Source organism: Rhineura floridana, chromosome 13, assembly GCF_030035675.1.
Source record: "Rhineura floridana isolate rRhiFlo1 chromosome 13, rRhiFlo1.hap2, whole genome shotgun sequence".
Classification (NCBI taxonomy): domain Eukaryota; kingdom Metazoa; phylum Chordata; class Lepidosauria; order Squamata; family Rhineuridae; genus Rhineura; species Rhineura floridana.
The window spans coordinates 2,529,379-2,547,882 of record NC_084492.1 but is presented as its reverse complement, the minus strand read 5'-3'; the positions used below and the strand labels follow the sequence as shown (position 1 = coordinate 2,547,882).

General features: G+C 46.2%; 1 protein-coding gene across 2 annotated transcripts in view; it reads left to right on the top strand.

Annotated features, from left to right (window-relative positions):
• HYDIN (HYDIN axonemal central pair apparatus protein) overlaps window positions 1-18,504 on the top strand; it is a 426,739-nt gene that overhangs the window by 48,972 nt on the left and 359,263 nt on the right. For both annotated transcript variants that reach the window (XM_061594057.1, XM_061594056.1), the window contains exons 5-7: window positions 681-880; window positions 10,987-11,111; window positions 15,614-15,815. In XM_061594057.1, coding sequence (XP_061450041.1) covers window positions 681-880; window positions 10,987-11,111; window positions 15,614-15,815 — 527 coding nt within the window. The remainder of the gene's footprint in view (window positions 1-680; window positions 881-10,986; window positions 11,112-15,613; window positions 15,816-18,504) is intronic.

The window sequence follows — 18,504 nt, the reverse complement described above, 5'->3', positions numbered from 1 at the left end:
TTCCACCATGGAGCAAAGGAACAAATAAAATAGGAGAAAAACATGACCCTCTTCTCCTATCTATAAACACTCTCTAAAGGTATGCACGTATGTCAGGCTTCACACATTCGTAACGTCTCCAGCTTGGCCATGTGAGATTCCACCTTGAATCTACCTTGAAACAACAAACTCTGGTCATATCTAGCTTCTGCCTATGTAGTCTGCAAGTCAGAGGCTCCAGGAAGTTGGGGGATTTTCATTTCCAATTCCAGATAGGCTATGTGTCAACCATATCCTCAATGAATTTCCCCCTTCCAAGTGAGCCCCAGAGTAGGTCAGGTATAGCAAGTTAACACTATAATCCCCAAACAAACAAGCACGAGTCTACGTGTTCATATAATACAAACCAGTCAAATTATAACTCCAAACTGTGCAATTCCTTCACAGTTACAACTCGTAGTTTGTCTGGAAAGACAAACCAGCTCCTTTTAAAAAATGACCACTGGGGATTCATTACAGTGAGGCCCTAATCAGAGGTTGTAGTGAGGTTAGAAGCTGGTTTTTTCCAGGGCAACAGGGTGCATAAGAAGATTCTATATCATTCTGTGTACCCTGAAGATCCTTCCTGACATCTGCGGTTGTGGAGCTGATACTGGGTAGGTGTGAGCCTTCTCAATGTGCACATTCTTCTTTCTCCCCAGGATTATTTCCATGAAGTAACCTGCATTACTGAAAGGGAAAAATTTATTGTTCCTATCCGAGCAATTGGTGCCAGAGGCATTCTGGACTTCCCAGACCAGCTGAATTTCTCCACCTGCCCTGTCAAGTACAACACACAGAAAACACTGCTTGTTCGCAACATTGGCAACCGGGAGGCCCGCTACCAAATAACCACAGAAAGGTAAAACCTTGAGATTTCTGTCCAGGCCAGAAAGTTTATGATTATGGAATCCAATATCAGGCAATGGCTTAAGTCAATCAGATTTAAAGTTACAGACTAGTAGAATGGTGCAGGTTATCACAGCTGCAGGAAATCTTTTTTTTTTGTGCTTCATCTTTGGGAAATTTGCGGCAGCTGCATCTCTAGGAACTGACCCACTGACATGACTTGGTTCCAGTGGATCTCTGCACTTTGAGCCACCATGGTTGGAGTGCTGGTGTGTCGCTTAGATTCAACCTTAAGCATCAGTGGCTACCTATGGAATTAAGTGGTTCCTAACTTTTCACTTTGTCTCATTTAGGTGAGCTCTGTATTAAAAAAGAGCCCCTCTTATGCTAAAAACTCATGTACACTCTTGTACTCCATACATTAGTGAATCTAGAATATCCACTCCCAGTTTTGTACTTGCAGTCTAAGAAGAGCCTGGCTGCTAGACTAGGCCAGCATCCTCAAAGTGGTTAAAAAGATGTCTCAGTGAGAAGCCTGCAAGCAGAACCTGAGTGCAACAGCAGTTTCCCACCTGTGCTCCCCAGCAAGTGGTTGTCAGAGGTATGCTGCCTCTGATCTAATATGGTTTACAACTGTCAGTGCTGCTCATAGACATGGATAGAAAAAGAAGCATAAAACCATCCTTTAGTATGTTTTAGCTTTCTGGTTGGGAGTACAAAAGGTAGTTGAAAAGTGTTACAAGATCACTAATCCATGTAAAGCAGTCTTGAGTAGGAATGGGTGAGAATTCCACTGAATTCAGATTTAGCACTGGATTTTTCACTGGTCCACAGATTCTCCATCTTTGCAGAGCAATCCTGTTTGCTCCGCACTTCAGTGTGTGGAAGGAAACCTCCTCAGACATTTGAGGTGCTCCAAAGGACAGAGTTTATTGAAAATACAAAGACCAATGATCATTGGGAGAGGGGTCATCAAGACCTTCTCTACCCAAAATATGCCAAGCTGAGCTTTATAAAGGGGTTACATGTCATACATGTGTCATAGTCAAAAAGCGTATCTTATAACCATATATAGCAGTATCTTACACTCTGGGGTGGTCACTTTACACGTTGTTGCCCTGCCTCACCATGTGCCAAGTTGATACCTTCCCCTATTTCCAAATTGTACAGTCCAGTTTTTCAACCATATCACTGTCAAGCCTCCCCCAGAAGGGTTGTTTACGGCTTGCAGTTTAAACTAACATCTGTGAAATCATTCTCTCGACCACAACTTCCCTTTTCTCAAGGCATCTCCAGATTACTTTCACTTTTAGGCAGAGCTATGCTACATCTTAATATTTCAGGTTTCTGATTTATAGTAGAAGCACAAGCAGAGGCTTTTATTTATTTATTTTATTTATTTATTGTACTTATATACCACCCCATAGCTGAAGCTCTCTGGGCAGTTTTCAGTAACTAAAAACATTCAAACAAATATAGAAATTTAAAAACACATCTTTTAAAAACAATTTAAAACACAATTTAAAAATTTAAAACAATTTGAAAACACATGCTGAAATGCCTGGGAGAAGAGGAAAGTCTTGACCTGGCGCTGAAAAGATAACAGTGTTGGCGCCAGGTGCACCTTGTCAACGAAATCATTTCATAATTTGGGGGCTACCACTGAGAAGGCCCTCTCCCTTGTTGCCAGACTCCCAGCTTCCCTCGGAGTAGGCAACTGGAGGAGGGCCTTTGATCTTAAACGTATTGTATGGGTGGGTTCGTATTGGGAGAGGCGTTCCATCAGGTATTGTGGTCCCAAGCCGTGTAAGACTTTATAGGTCAAAACCAGCACCTTGAATCAAGCTCAGAAACACAGGCAGCCAATGCAAGTGAGCCAGAATCGGTTTTATATGTTCGGACCATCTGGTTCCTGTTACCAATCTGGCCACTGCATTTTGCACAAGCTGCAGTTTCCGAGCCATCTTCAAAGGCAGCCCCACGTAGAGCGCATTGCAGTAATCTAATTTGGAGGTTACCAGAGCATGGGCAACTGAAGCCAGGTTATCCCTGTCCAGATAGGGACGTAGTTGGGCCACCAACCAAAGTTGGTAGAAGGCACTCCGTGCCACCGAGGCTACCTGAGCCTCAAGTGACAGAGATGGTTCTGGGAGAACCCCCAAGCTATGAACCTGCTCCTTCAGGGGACATGCAACCCCATCCAGGACGGGTTGGACATCCACCATCTGGTCTGTTGGGCCTCAGCTCCTCCACGAGGGCCAGGAAGGGGGAAGGCATGAGTTTCAGGGTCCCCAGCTGTCAGAAGGAGCGGTAGATCCAGGAGTTGTTGAGTCTCCGCAGGATAGGGGATGTGGGAGTGAGTTGGAGCCAGGGTCAGTTCCCATGGATGGCGCTCTCTCTGAAGAAGGGTGTGCCCCGTCCCCAGACCAAGACCAGGAGCCGTTGGAAGTTGCTCTGGAGGGCGCGCTCCCTCTCCCTCTGCCTAGCGGTTCTCGGGAGGCGCCAGGAGAGCAATCTCCCCCTGACATCGGGCATGTTGCCGAGGCCCTTTCGGACGAGCCATTGGACGCCCGCCCCCTGTCACCCTGCGCTCGTAGTCACGAGAAATGGACGGGTCAGAGGCAGGACTTGAGAAGGAGTCAGAGATTAAGATCAAGGACTTTCCCTACGTAAACCTGCGGCTCCAGGGTAGGAGCTGCTGAGTCAACTTTCTTTATACATTGCAGAGCATGTCTAGAGTGCAGCTAGGGAATTCTAGTGAATTAGTTTAGTGCTCTCTATGAAACGTACTGCTTTTGATGTATCCATTACTCTAATAAAACAAGAATTAATTACACCTGTGTCTCAGCCTCGTGGATCCCACTCTGAACAGGACATGGTCAGAAGAACCACCCACCAGCAGCATCTCAGTCTTGTCTGGATTGAGCCTCAGTTTATTAGCCCTCATCCAGTCCATTGTCACAGCCAGGCACTGGTTCAGCACATTGACAGCCTCACCTGAATAAGATGAAAAGGAGAAATAGAGCTGCGTGTCATCAGCATATTGATGGCAACACACTCCAAAGCTCCGGATGACTGCACCCAACGGTTTCATGTAGATGTTGAACAGCATGGGGGACAGAATTGACCCCTGCGGAACCCCATACTGGAGAGTCCAGGGTGCCGAGCAATGTTCCCCAAGCACCATCTTCTGGAGGCGACCTGCCAAGTAGGAGCGGAACCACCGCAATGCATTCCCTCCCACTCCCAACTCAGCCAGTCTCCCCAGAAGGATACCATGGTCAATGGTATTGAAAGCTGCTGAGAGATCAAGGAGAATCAACAGAGTCACACTCCCCCTGTCTCTCTCCTGACAAAGGTCATCATACAGGACCAAGGCTGTTTCTGTGCCAAAACCAGGCCTGAAACCCGACTGAAATGGATCCAGATAATCGGTCTCATCCAAGAGTGTCTGGAGCTGGCCTGCAACCACTCGTTCCAGGACCTTGCCCAGGAATGGAACATTTGCTACCGGCCTATAGTTATTAAGATTTTCTGGGTCCAGGAAGGATCTCTTCAGGAGTGGACTCACTACTGCCTCTTTCAGGCAGCCAGGGACCATCCCCTCTCGCAAAGAGTCATTAATCACTCCCCTGGCCCAGCCGGCTGTTCCATCCCTGCTAGATTTTATTAGCCAAGAAGGGCAAGGATCCAGCACAGAAGTGGTTGCACGAACCTGTCCAAGCACCTTGTCAATGTCCTCAAGCTGCACCAACTGAAACTCATCCAAGAAATCGGGACAAGGCTGTGCTCTGCATACCTCGCTTGATTCATCTGCTATAACACTGGACTCTGAGTCCTGTTGGGCCTGATAAACCTTCTTGATTTGATGAGTTATAAATCATTCCTCAAGTGGTTTTCCCCCAACACTGGATCCCCCCCTAAAATATTCCCTTGAATATATTGTTCTTTTATTGATTTTACTCACAGCACAGCAGTACAGGTTTCTCTCCCTCTCTCGCTCCCCCCACTGGAATGACCCAAGCTCCAAGTGGGAGGAAGCAAGCTAAACCAATAATAGAGATTAAAAGAAAAACTTAGCCTTCTAACCTCCGTAGTATTAACTCGTTAAATGATTAAAAGGCAAGACTAGAACGTATTGCCCACATTAAGGACTCTAGGCTTGCTGAGGAGGAGGTGGGGGATGGTGGGGAGTGAAAGCTGCTTTCCTTTTCCTATCTATCTAATCTATTATTTGATTTATATCCCACCCTTCCTCCCAGCAGGAGTCCAGGACGGCAAACAAAAGCACTAAAAATGCTTTAAAACATCCTAAAAACAGACTTTAAAATACAGTAAAACAAAACAACTTTAAAAACATTGTTTTTAAAAAGCTTTCAAGAAATCTTTAAAAAAAATAAAAAAGGTTAAAAACATATTTTTTTAAAAAAAGGTTTAAAACATATTAAAAAGCAATTCCAGCAGACGCAGACTGGGATAAGGTCTCAACTTGAAAGGCTTGTTGAAAGAGGAAGGTCTTCAATAGGCACCGAAAAGATAACAGAGATGGCGCCTGTCTAATGTTTAAGGGTAGGGAATTCCACAGGGTAGGTGCCGCCACACTAAAGGTCCATTTCCTATGTTGTGCGGAATAGACCTCCTGATAAGATGGTATCTGCAGGAGGCCCTCACCTGCAGAGCGCAGTGATCGACTGGGCGTATAAGGGACAAGACGGTCTTTCAGGTATCCTGGTCCCAAGCTGTATAGGGCCTTGTACACCAAAACTAAAACCTTGAACTTGACCCTTCTAAAAGGAAAACAGCCAGTCTCTGCTAATTGAACACTGACCAGCCTCAGTCACAGCAGAGGAGAAGGAGAAGGTGGCGAAGCCACTTTCCTTTATTTCCTTTCAAAATATTGATATTTCCTTTCAAAATAGCAATATTAATATCAATATTTTTGGGGAGAAAAAAATTGGACCGGTGAAAGCAGCAGATAGCAGACAAAGCACAAACTGAAATGGATAGCACCTGTTAGGTTGACAGAGTGCTTTTGAAGGGGCCCCAGCTAGTGGATCCCATCCCTAGTCTATGTGGCCCTCGTAAGAAAATGAGTTTGATCCAGACTAAATTAGTTGCAGTTAGTTCCCATTGAAATCAACTGACTTCTGACCAATCTGTTCCATTATAATAATAATAATAATAATAATAATAATAATAATAATAATAATAATAATAATAAAATTTTATTTATGAGTCGCCTATCTGGCCAAATTAACGGTCACTCTAGGCGACGTACATTTACATATTAAAATACAATAAAAACCAATAAAAACCAAAACAGTAATTAATGTACCAGTATTAAAAACAACCTACCCCAGAGATCCCATAGGCCTGCCTGAACAGCCAGGTCTTCAAGGCCCGGCGGAAACCTATCAAGGAAGGGTCATGGCAAAGATCAAAAGGAAGGGAATTCCAGAGGGTGGGGGCCACGATCGAAAATGCCCTCTCTCTGGTCCGCACCAGCCTCGCTATCTTAACTGGTGGGACCAAGAGAAGGTCTTGTGTGGCTGATCTCATCAGGCGGCATAATTGGTGCTGCTGGAGGCGCTCCTTCAGATAAACTGGGCCGAAACCGTATAGGGCTTTGAAGGTCAACACCAACACCTTGAATTGGGCCCGGTAAGCAACTGGTAGCCAGTGTAGATCTACTAACACCGGAGTGATATGATCACGGCGACGGCTGTTCTTAATCAAACGTGCCGCCGCATTCTGTATCAGTTGTAATTTCCGGACCGTTTTCAGGGGTAACCCCACGTAGAGCGCATTACAGTAGTCTAAGCGAGAGAAGACCAGGGCGTGTATCACCCGTGGGAGCAGATGGGCAGGAAGGTAGGGTTGCAGTCTCCTTATCAGATGTAACTGATACCAAGCTGCCCGGCTCACTGCCGAGACCCGAGCCTCCATGGACAGCCGGGAGTCAAGAATGACCCCGAGGCTGCAGACCTGGTCTTTTAGGGGCAATTTTACCCCATTGAACACCAGGTCTATATCCCCCAACCTGCCCCTGTTTCCCACGAGCAACACCTCGGTCTTGTCGGGATTTAGCTTCAGCCTATTTCTTCCCATCCATCCACTTACGGATTCCAGGCACTTGGAAATGGTGTCCACTGCCAACTCTGGTAAGGACTTAAACGAGAGATAGAGCTGAGTGTCATCCGCATATTGGTGGCACCGCAGCCCAAATCTCCTGATGATGGCCCCCAGCGGCTTTACATAGATGTTGAATAGCAAGGGGGAGAGGATAGAGCCCTGTGGCACTCCACAATTGAGAGGCCAAGGGTCTGAAACCTCATCCCCCAATGCCACCCGTTGGTGCCTGTCTGAGAGATAGGAATGGAGCCACCGTAAAACAGTGCCCCCATTCCTAATCCCTCCAGGCGATCTAAAAGGATACCATGGTCAACGGTATCGAAAGCCGCTGAGAGATCCAGGAGGATGAGGAAGGTGAATTCTCCCTTATCCAACGCCCTCCTCATATCATCCACCAGGGCGACCAAGGCTGTTTCCGTTCCATGTCCAGTCCTGAAACCCGATTGGAATGGATCTAAGTAATCTGCTTCATCCAAGTGTGTCTGTAACTGTTTAGCCACCACTCGCTCAATCACCTTGCCCAGAAATGGTAAATTAGAGACTGGGCGAAAGTTATTCAACTCTTGGGGATCCAAGGAGGACTTTTTCAGGATGGGCTTTATAACTGCCTCCTTGAAGGCTAATGGCATTGCACCCTCTTCCAAGGATGCATTTACTATTGCCTTGATCCCTTCGCTCAGTCTCTCTTTGCAGCTCATAATGAGCCACGAGGGGCAAGGATCCAACAGACAGGTGGTTGGCTTCACAGTAGAGAGCACCTTGTCCACAGAGGGAAGAGGCTGAAACCGATCCCACCGTACCGGAGTGCAACTGGCCGGCTCTGGCTCACTTCCTGTATCCACGGCGCACGGAATCATGCTCTTCAGGCGCTCGATTTTATCGGCAAAGTGTTTAGCAAATGTGTCACAGGAGGCTTTAGAATACTCCATGGGTTCCTGAACAACTGGACCGACCAGATTTCGGACCACTTGGAACAACCTCCTGGGACAACACTCTGCGGACGCAATAGAGGCAGCAAAGAATTCCTTCTTTGTTGCCATTGTTGCCACCTGGTAGGCAGCTATTGCTGCTCTAACCAGTGTCTGATCGTCTTCAGAGCAAGATTTCTGCCACCGGCGCTCTAGTCGTCTCACCTCCTGTCTCAGACCCCGGAGCCGTGGTGTATACCAGGGTGCTATCTGAGCTCTATTCAGGGGGAGAGGACGTTTCGGAGCCACCCGGTCTATTGCCCTAGTGATCTCCTTATTCCACTCCATCACCAGGGTTTCGACCGGGCGGCCTTCAGCCGGCTCCAAATCTCCCAGCGCATTCAGGAATCCTTTAGGATCCATCAGGCGTCTGGGGCGGACCATCTGAATAGGTCCTCGTCCCCTGTGGAGGGTGTGTGGCATTGAGAGGTCCATATTCACCAGGTAGTGATCTGACCATGACATGGGGTTAGAAGAAACAGTCCCCATTTTCAGAGCACTTCCCTCCCCTCGCGAGACAAACACAAGGTCAAGAGCATGACCGGCTACATGGGTGGGCCCTATATTACTAAGGTGCAGTTCCCAGGAAGTCATGGTTTCCATGAAATCCCGAGGGGCTCCAGTGAGGACGGTCTCGGCGTGCACGTTGAAGTCCCCCAAAAGCAATAGGTTGGGGGAGAGCATTCGTACACCCGAGACCACCTCGAGCACCTCGGTCAGGGAGTCTGCTGTGCTGCGGGGTGGGCGGTACACAAGTAGAATCCCTAAACTGCCCTTAGGGCCCAACCTCCAGTACATCCAGTCAACAAACTTGGTCTCATGGAGGGGGGGTCTGGCAAAGACCAAGGACCTCGATAGATGACTGCCAGTCCCCCTCCCCGCCTACCAGCCCTCGGGACGTAAGTTCAACTAACCTAGTCTGAATCCACTCAATATCATTCCAAAGTGCTTTTGAGAATCCTTGGACAAAAGGTGTGGTGAGATTGCCTCTACTGACTGCGTCCTGAGCCTTCTAGTAAGCTTGCAGAACAGCAGATATGTCACTCGGAGTGTAAAAGGGGTTTATTATTGGTCAAGTCTGGTGAAATAATGATTTCTGATCATTGCACAAAGACCACAGGAACAGGGAGAGAGGCAGATAGATCAAACAATGATTCACAAGTTAGAAGCTTCAGGCTACAGTCCCAACCCGACTTATCTGACCGTAAGGGTCATTGCATTCAACAGGACTTATTGAGTAGTCTGTATAAGATTGGAATGTAAAGGTGTTTTCAAATGGACAGTGTGATAGAGGTCTTCAGGCATATGTTGGCTCGCATACGTGTTTGATTGGCACTGGTGGCCTTTTTAAGATGGAAATCAAAAGAAAATGAGGCAGAGCAAATGTTCCCCATTTAAGGTGATCTTCTGGATAGCAAAGGTAACGGCACTAGCAAGCTAACCCTTGGGAACCAGCAGCTACTAACAAAGCTATCTTGTTTGAACAGAAAGAATTGGCTGAATTTATGTAGGGCACATGCAGTCCACAGCTGTATTGACAGTAGCAGTACAGCATCAGTAGCTCCCCAGTGCGCTTTCCCCTGGCAGGAAAGACTCGGAAAAGGACGACAGATGTGACTTGCCTTTGGCATCCAGGAATGTAGCATGAGTTGGGTAGCAAGTAGCAGCCTGAGGGGAATCGGACAGTAGAAGACCTGCGCCAGGGCCTGCAGAGCTGCCAGGAAGTACAAATGTTGCTCTAGTGAAAATCCTGAGCACACGCTATAAATACCACCACATAAGAAAACTACAAATGGAAACAACCAAGCTTGTCCATTTTGAATTTCCTGATTTGAAGCAGATGTTTGTGGGATTTTAGAAATGTGCCTATATTGCCTAGAAGATGCCTTCACATTTTCTGACATCTCTTTGGAGACATTGGATTATATTCAATTAAGTCCTCTCCCACTCCTGTTTTCCCTGCTGGGTAACCCTTCCTCAGCTGGTTAAATCTTCCTTCCCCTGTGTGGAGGTCAATTGCAACCAGAAGGGAAGTTTTAAAGCTTTCCTCTCCCTGCACCCCTCCTTGTGCTTCTCAGCTGACTGAGAATGGGGAAAAGGGAGCTGGACTGCAGAAAAATGTTAATTTTTATCTGGAGCCCCCCCCCCTTGCTGCTCTGCTGATCGGTGGTGGAGGTATGTTATGGAACATGTAAGATTCCCCAAGGCCTGTTGGAGATTATGCGTAATGGCTGGAAAATGTACAAAATTCAGGTGAGATATGGGCCAGTGTAGTGTAGTGGTTGAGGTGTTGGACTACGACCTGGGAGACCAGGGTTCGAATCCCCACATAGCCATGAAGCGCACTGGGTGACCTTGGGCCAGTCACTGCCTCTCAGCCTCATGAAAACCCTATTCATAGGGTCGCCATAAGTCAGAATCGAATTGAAGGCAGTACATTTACATTTACATTTATGCATATTTCCCAAGGCCTGTTGAAGATTATGTATGGGAAATGTGCACAATTCCTTCTTCATGGAAGGTTAATGTGCACATTCTCCATGAGGCCTGGGGAATGCACACAATGGCCAGTTATTTTGCACATTAACCGCTCAACTGCCCACCTAAGCCCTTATATCCCAGCTTGATCACTAAGATCATCTGGAGGAGTGCTGTTAGTTGTTCCCTGTGTTACAGAAGAGACAGGGGGGGCATTGTTGCATGTGTGTGAAAGAGGTGCTACTGGTGTACTTGTGTGAGGTGGAGGTAGGCATGTTGCTGCTGGTGTGTGTGGTGATGTGTGTAAGAGGGTAGAAAAAGGCTTGGCTAGGAAGGTGGCAAAAGAAAAGGAGGTGACATGTACATTTTTAGATAATTTACATTTGGGAAAAGGACATTTATGCAAGAAATCTAGAGAGTCGAGGAAGGACCTTGATGCATTCCCCATTAGGCAGTGTCATCATTACTGACTTGCCTACAACTAAGCAGGCCAAATCGGGGCCAAACCAAAGCGTGCTCAGATTTCTTCTTTGCATTTCAGACCTTTCTCTGTTGAACCCTCCATTGGGACCCTTGCAATAAAGGAGACCACACAATTCACTGTTGACTTCCATCCCCAAAAGAGTGGCAGTCACCGTGAGGACCTTATAGTGCATTATGACACAGGTGAGTGCAAATAAAAGAATGTATCATTTTCTTTTAGCTTTTCTTCTGTTGTGGAATAAAAGGGCAGGAAGGTCATCCAATGCAACCCAGAGATTAGGAGACTGTGGAGTGTGCCTTGCTGCTTCCATGACGAGCTGCTATGTAGTCGGAAGTCACTTCCAGGGGTGTGGTATGAGAGTAACCCAGAAGCTCCACTGAAATGAATGGTGGCTGCCTAACAGCAAGGTTTCCATGCTTTCCTCTCTGGAGCAACACACTCCACCTCACTCTGCTTTGTTCACGCCTGAGTTCCCCTCAGGTCAGTACAGTTTCTGAAGAAACAGTGCTCTGTAACTTTTTATTTTGTCTGCCAGCTGTTGTAATAATTATATCAGTAAAGAGAAGCCATACAGCCTTGACTCTGCCAAACACATGGGTGTGACATTTCCACAGGCAGAAATCTCTCCTGTCAGATGAAGTTCTTGGAACTTCTAGAACAATAAATATTCTGGGTGAGCAAGTAGCTTCAGTCATGACAAGAGGTACTTAAATGGTATGTCACATCTTATTTGGCACCCTGGCCTTGGCTTCAGATCAAGAGAAGATCCTCACCCAAGTCTCTGATGCAACTGCAGCATTAGAAGTTTGCTATCATCCTGCTTGAGCAGTGGTTCTTAACTTTTTCCACTGCCAGCACCCCTTGGATTTCCAAAATATGCTCTCGCCCCCCCACCTGAAAAAATACCATTCATTTTTTATTTTAATGTGTGTTTTAGCATAATTTAGCTACACTTGAACGATCAAGAAAGAAAATTCGCCTAAGCCCATCCATCAATGTTAAAATACTTGGGTACAAGGTTAGGGATTACAAGAAAAAAATTAGATAAATAACATACTTAGATTTAATTTATTAAATTACATACTATAATCACAGACTCAAAAAACAGAACAACTTCTCAATTCTCATACAATAAAAAAACTTCTTTTAATGGCTCTTTTGCTCTTGCTTATTTTCAATTATTTTCATTATACGCGGCTCTTTTTTGAAAGGGACACACGACCATCGTCAGTCACATTTAAGCTGTTTCTGGCCTTTGTTTTTATATGAAGAAGTGATGAAAAGCCCACCTCACATAGGTAGGTGTTGGCAAATGACATAAGAAACTGAAGTGCTGCCTTCTCCAAACGTGGAAATGTTTTCAGTTGAGAACACCAGAACTGTTCTAATGTCATTTTTTAAAACTGCATATGAGTGTGAGAGCTGGCTTTCATTTCAATTATGTCATCTTTCATTAAATTTGTGCCATCTATAGAGTCAAGGTCAAAAAGAAACGGATCCAATATCCATTTCTGATTTGTTTTGATGCCTGCGTCCGCAGAAAAATACCCTGCGCAAGACTCTCTCAATTGTTGCAAATGAATTATTATATCGGATGCAATTGTGATTCCCTCAGCTCTGGAAACAATGTCATCAAGCGTAGGAAAGTTTGCAAAATTACTCTTTTCCACTCGCTTTATCCAAATGGACAGTTTCCCCATAAAAACTGACCGTTTCTCTCTGGCCCATGAGATGTTTTGCAGAGGAAGATAAGAACATAAGAACATAAGAAGAGCCTGCTGGATCAGGCCAGTGGCCCATCTAGTCCAGGATCCTGTTCTCACAGTGGCCAACCAGGTGCCTGGGGGAAGCCCGCAAGTAGGACCCGAGTGCAAGAACACTCTCCCCTCCTGAGGATTCTGGCAACTGGTTTTCAGAAGCATGCTGCCTCTGACTAGGGTGGCAGAGCACAGCCATCATGGCTAGTAGCCATTGATAGCCCTGTCCTCCATGAATTTGTCTAATCTTCTTTTAAAGCCATCCAAGCTGGTGGCATTACTGCATCTTGTGGGAGCAAATTCCATAGTTTAACTATGTGCTGAGTAAAGAAGTACTTCCTTTTGTCTGTCCTGAATCGTCCAACATTCAGCTTCTTTGAATGTCCACGAGTTCTTGTATTATGAGAGAGGGAGAAGAACTTTTCTCTATCCACTTTCTCAATGCCATGCATAATTTTATAGACTTCTATCATGTCTCCTCTGACCCGCCTTTTCTCTAAACTAAAAAGCCCCAAATGCTGCAACCTTTCCTCATAAGGGAGGCGCTCCATCCCCTTGATCATTCTGGTTGCCCTCTTCTGAACCTTTTCCAACTCCATAATATCCTTTTTGAGATGAGGCAACCAGAACTGTACACAGTATTCCAAATGCGGCCGCACCATAGATTTATACAATGGCATTATGATATCGGCTGTTTTATTTTCAATACCTTTCCTAATTATCGCTAGCATGGAATTTGCCTTTTTCACAGCTGCCGCACACTGGGTCGACATTTTCATTGTGCTGTCCACTACAACCCCGAGGTCTCTCTCCTGGTCGGTCACCGCCAGTTCAGACCCCATGAGTGTATATGTGAAATTCAGATTTTTTGCTCCAATATGCATAATTTTACACTTGTTTATATTGAATTGCTTTTGCCATTTTTCTGCCCATTCACTCAGTTTGGAGAGGTCTTTTTGAAGCTGTTCGCATCCCTTTTTGTTTTAACAACCCTGAACAATTTAGTGTCGTCAGCAAACTTGGCCACTTCACTGCTCACTCCTAATTCTAGGTCATTAATGAACAAGTTGAAAAGTACAGGTCCTAATACCGATCCTTGAGGGACTCCACTCCCATTGGGAGAACTGTCCATTTATTCCTACTCTCTGCTTTCTGCTTCTTACCCAATTCCTTATCCACAAGAGGACCTCCCCTCTTATTCCATGACTGCTAAACTTCCTCAGAAGTCTTTGGTGAGGTACCTTGTCAAACGCTTTTTGAAAGTCTAAGTACACTATGTCCACTGGATCACCTCTATCTATATGCTTGTTGACACTCTCAAAGAATTCTAGTAGGTTACTGAGACAGGACTTCCCCTTGCAGAAGCCATGCTGGCTCTGCTTCAGCAAGACTTGTTCTTCTATGTGCTTAGTTAATCTGGCTTTAATCATACTTTCTACCAGTTTCCCAGGGACAGAGGTTAAGCTAACTGGCCTGTAATTTCCGGGATCCCCCCTGGATCCCTTTTTAAAGATTGGCGTTACATTTGCCACTTTCCAGGCCTCAGGCACGGAGGGGGACCCGAGGGACAAGTTACATATTTTAGTTAGCAGATCAGCAATTTCACATTTGAGTTCTTTGAGAACTCTTGGGTGGATGCCATCCGGGCCTGGTGATTTGTCAGTTTTCATATTGTCCATTAAGCCTAGAACTTCCTCTCTTGTTACCACTATTTGTCTCAGTTCCTCAGAATCCCTTCCTGCAAATGTTAGTTCAGGTTCAGGGATCTGCCCTATATCTTCCACTGTGAAGACAGATGCAAAGAATTCATTTAGCTTCTGTGCAATCTCCTTATCGTTCTTTAGTACACCTTTGACTCCCTTATCATCCAAGGGTCCAGTCGCCTCCCTAGATGGTCTCCTGCTTTGAATGTATTTATAGAATTTTTTGTTGTTGGTTTTTATGTTCTTAGCAATGTGCTCCTCAAATTCTTTTTTAGCATCCCTTATTGTCTTCTTGCATTTCTTTTGCCAGAGTTTGTGTTCTTTTTTATTTTCTTCATTCGGACAAGACTTTCATTTTCTGAAGGAAGACTTTTTGCCTCTAAGAGCTTCCTTGACTTTGCTCGTTAACCATGCTGGCATCTTCTTGGCCCTGGCGGTACCTTTTCTGATCTGCGGTATGCACTCCAGTTGAGCTTCTAATATAGTGTTTTTAAACAATTTCCAAGCATTTTCGAGTGATGTGACCCTCTGGACTTTGTTTTTCAGCTTTCTTTTTACCACTGCCCTCATTTTTGAGAAGTTTCCTCTCTTGAAGTCAAATGTGACCGTGTTGGATTTTCTTGGCAATTGGCCATTTACATGTATGTTTAATTTAATAGCACTATGGTCACTGCTCCCCATCGGTTCAACAACACTTACATCTCGCACCAGGTCCCGGTCCCCACTGAGGATTAAGTCCAGGGTTGCCGTCCCTCTGGTCGGTTCCATGACCAACTGGTCTAGGGAATAGTCATTTAGAATATCTAGAAATGTTGCTTCTTTGTCATTACTGGAACACATATGCGGCCAGTCTATGTCTGGGTAGTTGAAGTCACCCATTACTACCACGTTTACTAGTTTGGATGCATCCTCAATTTCATATCTCATCTCCAGGTCTCCCTGAGCATTTTGATCAGGGGGACGATAGATCGTTCCCAGTATTAAATCCCTCCTGGAGCATGGTATCACTACCCACAATGATTCTGTGGAGGAGTCCGCCTCTTTTGGGGTTTCCAGCTTGCTGGATTCAATGCCTTCTTTCACGTATACAGATATTTTGCTGGAATCACACAAGCACCCATATTTTGTGAAGGTTTTGTGAAAGAAAGCACTTCTTAGAAAAAGGTAGACCAGCCTCAGCTCCACTGATCCATCTCCCTTTCTCTCCTTTTCTGTCTCACCTAGGAGAGGATATTCATGTAAGGTTATATGGAGCAGCTACAGATGTCAATGTGCGACTGGACAAGAACTCCTTGACAGTTGAGAAAACATATATCACTTTAGCAAATCAGAGGTCTGTGATTATTCATAATCGGAGTGATATCATTGCACATTTCCAGTGGAAGGTCTTTGCAACACAAGAAGAGGAAGAACAGAAAAAACAAAGGTAAGTTTGATGGCTCTGTTGATTCCACTGGTGTTTATGGCTCTGGTACTGCTTTCAGGGTGGACCAGAGATGGATCTTAACAGGCACCAATTCATGGGCTGGTTTTTTGTGGCTGCACATGAGTCCACAACTGCTGTGTGAGAGCTTTACACCATCCCCCAGCACAACATGCCCATGCCTGCTCCTTCACCTCATGTGTCCAGACTACCAGATCCCAATTTTCAACGTGGACTGAACTTGGGGGGTGGGTTTGGGCTGGCTGGTTAATAAGCATCCTTACCATGGGCAGTAGCAGCTGGGAGGAACTAGCCAGGCCTATAAATTTAGAACAGCCTAGCAAGGAGCCAGCTCCACAAGCTGCAGGTGTCCCGTCCAGAGCCGGAAGGATGAGGCTGAAGCGTGGGTGCAAGTAAATCTTGTTTTATTAGAGTAATGGATACATCAAAGGCATTGCGCTTCATAGAAAACCCTGCGCTAACTTACTAGAATCCCTAACTACACTCTAGACATGCTCTGCAGCATGTGAAGGAAGTTGACTCAACGACTCCCCACTGTAAGCGGCAAGCTTAAGAAGGGAACGTTTTTGAACGTAATCTCTGACCCCTTCGTAATTCCTGTCTTTGCCCTGTCCGTTTCTCGTGGCGGTGGGATCGAGGGGACAAGGGGCGTGTTTCCAACGGCTCATCGGAAGACACCTGCTCCTGAGCAACAGGCTCAAGATCGGGGCTGTGCCACACTGGTATCCTCCTGGGAACTGCTTGGCAAGGGAGAAGCCGGCACTGCCTCTGGAGCTTCCCCCAACAAGTCTTTTGCATCAGCTGGGGGCAGCGTGCTCTGTTCTTCGGAGAGTGCGGTACCCGTGGGAACGGGCTGGTGTGCAGGCTGACCCCCTCCCGCAAGGTCCTGCTCAGACTCAACAATTCCCAACTCTGCTTCCTCTGGCAGCGGAGGCACCTGAAACTCATGCCTCCCCCCTCCCTGTCCATTCTGGGTTAGCTGAGGCTCAACATCATCCACCCCTCCATGCATTAACCCTTCCCACCCCCGAGGTCTAGGTTTTGTTGGATAAGCCTCATGGAATTCTCTCACCAAAGTCGGAGCGTGCACATTCTCCTCTGTTTCCCAGGAACGTTCAGTTGGATCGTAACCCTTCCAATGAATCAGGTACTGAAGACGCCCTCAGCGTTTTCTCGAGTCCAAAATCTGTTCTACTTCATATTCCTCCTCCCCGTCCACCCACAACGGCGGTGCGGGCTCCACTTGCGGCTGGTGAGGGTCGGGGGGAGCGTCCTTGGTCAACAACGCCCTGTGAAAGACTGGGTGCATCTTGAAAGCGGATGGCAATTTTAGTCTGTAAGCCACAGGGTTAATCTGTGCCTCCACCTCAAAGGGCCCTACACACCGATCCTGCAGCTTACGACACCGGCCAGGCATAGATAAAAAATGTGCAGAGAGCCAGACCTTGTCTCCCGCTTGAATGAGGTCTCCCTCTCACCGATGCTGGTCAGCTGCGCGTTTGTAATCTGACTTGGCCCGTTCCAGTTGTTCTTGGAGTAGCTATTGCATAGCGTGAAGTTCCTGCAAGAAATCCTCAGCGGCTGGGACTGAGAGACTGTCCTTTGGGGCAGGGAAGGCTCGGGGGTGGTTGTCATGACCCCCAGACCCTCAAGGTACTGGGTTCATGCATCAGACTCAGACCCCCACCCTTAGGGAAATGAGACTGGAACCAAAAAGCTATTACTTCACCCTTGCCAAGGCTGTGTACGCTCACAACAACCCTGCAAGGTAGAAGGTAGGCTGCCACCACCCCTGTATACTGGTCCACTCAGAGCCAGGGGATCTCTGAGCCCAGAAGATATATAAAACCAAGGTCCTAAAAGGCAAGAGTCACAGTTACACTCCTTGCCAGGCACCTCTGGTTTAACACTTAAAATCCAAGCCTTTAACTTCTTAACCCTCTTTGGTAGTTAGTGACTGAGATTGGTCAAGGTACTGAATCCAGAACCACCCCTTCTCTCAATTGAACACACCAGGTTAAATAGAAGTAGCTTTATTAAGATATATAAGTGCACATAACATATAGCAGCAAGTAATTCTTTAAGACCATTCACCCAACAGGGGTTTAGGTTCTTACAAGAGAATTCATACACACAACAAGAAAATAACAAACTAACTCACCTAACTACTTACACACGAGGTAGTTGGTTGCGTGGCACCTCTCCTAAGAGAGATGGATGTTCAACATAAAGCAATGGAACCAGACATAGGTTGCCTTCCCATAAACAACCCCTGGAACCATAAGGCAGAAAGGTTTGGAACTCTGGTGCCAGTCAGCATAGGCAGAGAACAGAGAACAGAGAACAAAGGCTATGGGTCTCTAGCCCTATACTTAAGGGAAAAGGATCCTAACGGTCCAAAATTAATTGACCAATCAGGAATTGGCTGATGTAACTTTCTTCTCGATGTTTCTCACATTTTCGCGCCTTCAGGCCCCCCTCCCAACTGTGTTTTCCAGCTGTACAGGCCAAGGATGACCTTGGGTACCAGGCACTTGCTAATCAGCAAAGATAAACAGGTGCAGCTTGTTAAGGCTTCTCTAACCATCTTCAGCTGGGAAGTGAAACTCAGATTTGCAAATTGGCAAAGGCTTGTCTTTTCCAACTGTAACCGTCTCCCAGAGTCCCTTAC